Here is a 7,112-nt window from a genome sequence, read left to right as displayed (position 1 = left end):
GTCTGCCTTCCACATTGCTGACCTAGGTTCGGTTTCTGGCATCCCACATGGTCCCCAGAGCCTGCCATGTAACCCAAAACCAACAACAACAAAAGCTGGATATTATCCCATTGTGTCAATATATCACACATTCCTTATCCACTTATCAGTTAATGGGCATTAAAGTTGTTCATAGGTCTTGTTATTATAAATAATGCTACAATAACCTTCACAAGTCTTTTCTTAATACTGGGTATCTTGGATATGAGCAAACCAGTCTCCATGGTTTTAATATGGTTGCTCATAACCTGGGGTAATGATACAAGCTAGGTGTTATCTAAATAAACCCACAGAGGCCTGCCATTGTGGGGGTAGAGGGGAAGGGACCACCAGGACCATGACAGAGGGAAACGGTCACTCTGGATGAGGATAGGGTGCTGAAAGGAGATAAAGTGGCATGCATGATATTTTACCAGTAACAGTATTGTAAACCACAGAGCCTTAAAGAGGAAAAAGATAAAGAAAAAAGTGCCTGCCACAGAGGCAGGCTGGGGGATGGGAGGGAAACTGGGGACACTGGTAGAGGGAAGTGGACACTGGCGATGGGTTTGGTGCTGGAATATTGTATGCCTGGAATTCAACCTTGAATTAATCTGTAGCTTTTAAATTCATGGTGATTTAATAGAAACAAATGTTTTCATTTAAAAAAAATTTAAAACCTACAGTTCTATACCATGGCAGGTGCTGCATTCTATCTAAATGGTTCATCAACTGGGCTAGACCAGAGTATCATACATACCTTTGCACACTGTAGAACCTTCGAGAGAAGAGGGTTCTGGGGGAGCTGCCCATCATGCCTGGTGACTTCAGCTTTTCCCACATGGAGCGTGAGTCTCCACCCGGGCAAAACCTTCTCAGTCTCCACTCAATTTTTGTCCTTTTGCTTCATGTTCGCTTCTGTTACTATTGTGTTTTGGAAAGGGAATTAGCCTCTATCTAGCCTGATGATGCCCAAAGTCTGCTAGAAAGTTATTTGAGACTGACCTGAGTCCAAGGAAGTTCAGGCTCCTTCCTCTGAGGCCAAGGCCCAGTGACTTCTCCTGCAGGGCTCCTTAAGGATCATACATTTATCTTAAACCTGTAGTGACCCTGGCAATTGTGACGTCATTTGAATCAGTGTGTGTGTGTGTGTGTGTGTGTGTGTGTGTGTGTGTGTGTGTGTGCGCGCGAGCGCTTTGCTGGTCCTCCTGCCTCGAGGAGAACAGCGCTTTCTTTTCCTCAGTTTGAGTTTGTCTTACAAACTATACAAAAGTAGGCCTTAGGTTTTGTGAGTCCCTGTAATCTGATGATTTTCTCATATTCTTTTTTTTTCCTTTTAGTTTTTTTGGGCCATACCTGGCCGTGCTCAGGGATCATTTCCATTGGGCTCAGGGAACCACATGGGGTGTGGGGATCCAACTGGGGTCAGCAGCATCTAAGGCAAGAGCCTTACCTGCTGTCCCATCGCTCCATCCTTGTCATTGCTTTTGAACAGACAAGATCATTTCTCTGAGGCTCAGACCAGAAATAGCATGAATCAATGGCTCAGCCCTTTGTATTGCTGAAGAGTATTCCATGGCACGAATGTCCCACAATCTTTTTTAAGAGTCTCAAGTTTTAACAATAAAGTTAGCCAAGCATACCAATTCTTTCAAACCACTCAAACTTTAAAGAATATTTGAGGGGACTGGAGAGATAGCACAGCATGTAGGGCGTTTGCCTTGCACGCAACCAACCCAGGTTCGATTCCCAGCATCCCATATGGTTCCTCGAGCACCGTCAGGAATAATTCCTGAGTGCAGAGCCAGGAGTAGCCCCTAAGCATCACTGGGTGTGACCCAAAAAGCAAAAAAAAAGAAAAAAAAAAAAAGAATATTTGAACAGTTATTCATTTGGTGTGATTATAAATAAATTTGCTTTTAACATCTGGATACAACCTGAATAAAAATGTCTTCCTTTTTCTGTGATAAAGGCCAAGAGTGAAACTGCTGGGTCAAGTGGCCCGTGTGTGATTGGGCTCGTGAGCAGGCTCTGAGTGTTGGGTTTGATCCCCAGTACTGCCCGGCCTCCCAAGCACCACTGGGAGCAACCCCAAGCACTGAGCCTGAAATCCCTAAGTACTAAGCATCATCTGGTGTGCCCTCCCCCTCAGATTCCAAGAAATAATAATTTTAGTTCCTTTTGTATGTGTATTTTTTTTGGGGGGGTGGCATATCTGGCTGTGCTCAGAGCTTACTCCTAGCTCTGTGCTCAGGGATAACTCATGGAGGGGCTCTGGGAACCAGATGCCGTACTAGGGATCAAACCTGGGCCAGTCATATGCAAGGCAAATGCCCTACCTGCTGTACTCTCTCTCTCTCTCCTGGACCCACTCCCCAAGCCCTGTGAATTAACTTTGAAGTCATTCTCACATCAGGTAAAAGAAATGAGTTGCATTAATTCATTATACTCTGTGGTTTTTGTCTCTTCTAGGTCAGTGAACAATTTCCTCATGACTGGTCCAAAGGTAAGAAAAAAAAATCCCTTTCACTTGACTTTCATTCATTCTAGTTTGGCCAATCATGGTCCAGGTTGATATCTTTTCATTACATCCACATCTTTGTGTGGTTCTTTAGTGCTCTATATATCACAGATAGGTAAACCATGGCAGTGATTGGGTTAAGAACATACCCCAAATCACAAAGCAAATCCATGTCGAAGTCTAAGGATCATACTTGAATGTATGATTCTGAATGTATGTTAGAACTTCTGGGGGTTCAGAAAAGTCAACATCTTTTGCCAGTGTCTGTTATTTTGCAGTGGCAGGGATCGAACCCAGGGCCTCGCCTAGGCAAGGCCAGTGCTCTACCACTGAGCTACGTCTGCTGTTGTACTGCTCCATTTTTTAAAATGCCAGAATTGTGCTGAGTGACCTCAGAGGATATTTTCAGCTCCAAAAGGTTCTTTTCTAATCTAGTAATGGGATGAGAAGCTGAGAATTTGTGAAGGATGTAATTTGGACTCATTTTTAGAGAGGCAGAATAGTGAATAAAGGCTAGTGGGATCTAATGTCTGATAAAATTGAGTTTCAGAGTCAGGGAAATTGGAGTGCCTGATTTGCATTCGGGAGGCCCTAGGTTTGATGCCCTCACTCCACGGTTTCCCAAGCAACATCAGGAGTCCCCCCCCCACCCCCAGCACTGAGTTGCTCCTCAACACTGCTAGGTGTGGCCCCAAACCAAAATTAAAATAAGAACACAACCGAGTTTTATTTCCAGTTTTACCACTTGGTGGTTTTGTTTCTGTTTGATGGTGGTGTTGGTGTGGAGAGGGGGGTGGGGGGTGAAACCCAGCAGTTCTCAGGGCTTATGCCTGGCTCTGAGCTCGGGTGGTGGCAATGACTGAACATGGGGCCGGCCAGGCAGGTGTCTTACCCCCTGTACCATCTCTCCAGGCCCCCTCATTCTCCCCTTTGCTGTCATGGAACCTTTACTTTGTCTCTCTGAACCTCAGGTCCCACATTACAAAGCAACCCCTAGTTCACAAGCAGACTTCTGAGCCCAAGTCCAACAGTGCATTTAAAGTGCTGGCTCTTTGTTGGAGAGATGGGAGAGTGGGCAGGAAGAGAGGCACTTGACCACTGGAGCGTAGCTGGGCGTCTGCATCTCCTGACTGCTGTCCCTACAGGCTTACTTGATCTACTCCAGCAGCGTGGCGGCCGGGGCCCAGAGTGGTATCGAAGAGTGCAAATATCAGTTTGCCTGGGACCGCTGGAACTGCCCAGAAAGAGCCCTGCAGCTGTCCAGTCACGGCGGCCTTCGCAGTGGTAAGAAAGGCCTCAGCCATGGCTCCCAGACGCCCTGGCCACAGGCTAGAGCCCCGTCTTTAGGGACACCTCCCCCAGCTTCTACTCTCAGTCATCTCCTCTGGACTGGGCTCTGTTCCTCCGGGCAGCTACCTCCTAGGTAGAGAGCTTCCCTGCTTTCTCCCCGACACCCACACCACTGCCTCACTCTGTTCCAATCCACCTTTTGGCTCCAGTGGTTAAAGGCTTCCTCAACGTGTCCTCTCCCAAGGTAGGTAGGAAGCAGGTCGCGTTGTGCGCTGAGCCGGCTCCTGCAGCAGTCTCAGCAGAGCGGGGCTGGGCAAGTGAAAAGCGACCAGGAGAACAGACTCCCAAGGAGCAGAGGGAGAGTGACCGGGACAGTCGAAAGGTGCCTATCAGACTCCCTGGCCCTTGCCTCTTATACTTCAGTGGTCCAGAAGGAAGTGCATTTGGCTTGTGCTTCTTCTCCTCCACTTATTCCTCAGGGTCTTTCCCACCTAAGTGCACCCCCGAGTATGACAGCACAAATCTAACCCCTCATTCTGCAATGGGTGAGCGGGAAAGATGGGAGGGGAGAGAGAAGCCCCCAGAGCAGGGCTGTGGCCCAGCCTGAAAGAAGTTAGGTACGTCCTAAAGGTGGGGACAGAGACGGAGCTGGGAAAGGAGGAGAGGGCCCGGGTATGAGAGGAAGGCAGCTGCTCAGGGTCTCCTGGGACAGCGGCTCTCCCAGTAATGTGTAGTGTGGGGTTCCCGCCAGCCAATCGGGAGACAGCATTTGTCCACGCCATCAGCTCTGCTGGAGTCATGTACACCCTGACCAGGAACTGCAGCCTTGGGGACTTTGACAACTGTGGCTGTGATGACTCCCGCAATGGACAACTGGGTGAGTTGCGGTGTGTGCTGAGGCCACTGACGGCAGGCGGCAGTGGGGGGTTGGGGGGGAGTAGACGAGTTCATTCAAACAGCGAAAAGCTTGGGTTGGAGAAATAGCACATGGGTGAAGGCGCATGCCTTGCACGGGGTCGGGGTGGGGGGGACGACACATCATTTCCAGCCCCAGCACCTCATATGGCATATGGTCCCCTAGCATGTAAAGCTTGGTGAGCAGAGTTATTTTATTCTTCTCAATCTAAGAAAATTGGGGGCTAGAGAAATAATTATGGGAGTTAAGGCGCTTGCCTCGCACGCAATCAATCCCGATCCTGATTCAATCCCCAGAACCGAATAAGGCCTCCCCCTACCCCCAGCACCTTTGCCAGGAGTGTGAGCCCTGAGCACAGGGCCAGGAGAAAATCAGCCAAAGGAGTGAGCGGGAACCCCAAGGGTTTAATGACAAACCAAACTAAAGTTCAAGGTGGCCTGGGATACCTACCCCACGGGGTGGGGAAATCAGTGAGCCCCCTCCCCTTGCCGGAGGATTCCATCCCGTTATGCCTCCAGACGAGGGGGGGCAGCCCTTTCTCGCTGGCCCACACCTTTCCCTCTCCCATCTACCTGCTCCATCTTCCCGACTGGTCTCGCGCGCGAGTCCTTCCACACTCTTTCCCTGTGCTTGTCTCTCCCGCCTAGGGCGGGGACCCTGCACGGTCCCCTGCACGCCTTTAGCGCCTAAGTCATAAGCCAGCTAGCTCGCGGGGAATGCGGGGGCGGGCCCGCGCGCCATGACGTCACGGAGTCACGAGCAGGCTATTGGCTGAGGCCACCGCGGGACGCGCAAAAGGCGGCAAAGCACCGATAGGAGCCGCCGGGGGCGCTCGCTGAGTCCTTCGCCACCTTCGCCACCCGGGATCCCCTCCCCACCCCCACCCCACCCCCACCCAATTAGGAGACGCAGTCCACCACTCTGCATCGCCCGGTGCAAACGACGTCCTTCCCCTCTCCTGCAGGGGGCCAAGGCTGGCTGTGGGGGGGCTGCAGCGATAATGTGGGCTTCGGAGAGGCTATTTCCAAGCAGTTCGTCGATGCCCTGGAGACTGGACAGGATGCCCGCGCGGCCATGAACCTGCACAACAACGAGGCCGGACGCAAAGTGAGTCCCGAAGTGAACGCCCGGGGTCGGGCGGCTGTTTCCAGCCAGAACCGATGGCAAGTGTGAAGAACAGCCGTTTGGGGGTTCCCGCACCCCAAGGTGGGAGAAATGAGGTGCCGAACGGGCGCGCTAAGATGCTAGATGCTCCTCCCCTCCGTGTGTGTGTGTGTGTGTGTGTGTGTGTGCTCGCGCGCGCGCGCGTGCTGCCTCCCTCCCTGTCTCCGCAGGCCGTGAAGGGCACCATGAAACGCACGTGCAAGTGCCACGGCGTGTCGGGCAGCTGCACCACGCAGACGTGCTGGCTGCAGCTGCCCGAGTTCCGCGAGGTGGGCGCGCACCTGAAGGAGAAGTACCACGTGGCGCTCAAGGTGGACCTGCTGCAGGGTGCGGGCAACAGCGCGGCGGGCCGCGGGGCCATCGCCGACACCTTCCGCTCCATCTCCACGCGGGAGCTGGTGCACCTGGAGGACTCCCCGGACTACTGCCTGGAGAACAAGACGCTCGGCCTGCTGGGCACCGAGGGCCGCGAGTGCCTGCGGCGCGGGCGCGCCCTGGGCCGCTGGGAGCGCCGCAGCTGCCGCCGGCTGTGCGGGGACTGCGGGCTGGCGGTGGAGGAGCGGCGCGCCGAGACCGTGTCCAGCTGCAACTGCAAGTTCCACTGGTGCTGCGCCGTGCGCTGCGAGCAGTGCCGCCGGCGCGTCACCAAGTACTTCTGCAGCCGGGAGGAGCGGCCGCGGGGCGGCGCGGCGCGCAAGGCCGCCAGGAATCCCTAAGCGTCTCCTCGAACCCCCTTCCTCCCCTCCGTGGCTTCATCTAGAGAACCCCTCCCCCGTTCTAGAAGCACCTAGGGAATAGGGGCGCCCCCCGGAACTCCCGAGCCCGGGGATCCCCGCAGGGAAAAAGCCGCCGCCGCCGCCGTCTGTCCTCAGAGCTCGCCAGTGAAGTGGCTGCCCCAGCGCCTCTGCGCTCCCCTGGACAGCGGGTGGGCCTCGCCGGGTACGCTGAGGTCTGGGAAGGCTCAGGTCCGAGCCGCTGAGCGCCCTGGGCGGTCCTCCCGCCCTGGTGGGGCCTGACCTAGTGTTGCAAATTGCCAGCGGCTTTCATCCTTCTGGTTCCCTGCACCCATGCCCCCCCCCCCAACATCTTTATTTTTAATTTTTTTCTTTTTGGCTTCAGGGCTCCTCCAGAGCGGGTCTTCGCCCTCAGAGCCCCTCCCGCTTTCTGATTCTCTGCTCACTCTTGGTAGAGTTGCCCTAGGAT

General features: G+C 53.6%; 1 protein-coding gene across 1 annotated transcript; it reads left to right on the top strand.

Moving 5' to 3' along the window:
- Window positions 1-2,494: 2,494 nt before the first annotated feature.
- On the top strand, window positions 2,495-6,905 carry WNT8B (Wnt family member 8B). Its single transcript, XM_004616411.3, has 5 exons — window positions 2,495-2,524; window positions 3,685-3,823; window positions 4,581-4,706; window positions 5,710-5,852; window positions 6,080-6,905. The coding sequence occupies exons 1-5, from the start codon at window positions 2,510-2,512 to the stop codon at window positions 6,623-6,625; spliced, it is 969 nt and encodes a 322-aa protein (XP_004616468.3). The 5' UTR covers window positions 2,495-2,509; the 3' UTR covers window positions 6,626-6,905.
- The last annotated feature ends 207 nt before the right edge of the window (window positions 6,906-7,112 follow it).

This window comes from Sorex araneus, chromosome 11 (assembly GCF_027595985.1).
Source record: "Sorex araneus isolate mSorAra2 chromosome 11, mSorAra2.pri, whole genome shotgun sequence".
Lineage (NCBI taxonomy): Eukaryota > Metazoa > Chordata > Mammalia > Eulipotyphla > Soricidae > Sorex > Sorex araneus.
This window is presented reverse-complemented; position numbering and strand designations above follow the sequence as displayed.

Bases quoted from the DNA above. Each gene is read 5' to 3' on its own strand.
- WNT8B (XM_004616411.3), top strand. The intron at 3,824-4,580 runs GTAAGAAAGGCC...GGTTCCCGCCAG, and splicing joins TCACGGCGGCCTTCGCAGTG to CCAATCGGGAGACAGCATTT. The intron at 4,707-5,709 runs GTGAGTTGCGGT...CCTCTCCTGCAG, and splicing joins CTCCCGCAATGGACAACTGG to GGGGCCAAGGCTGGCTGTGG.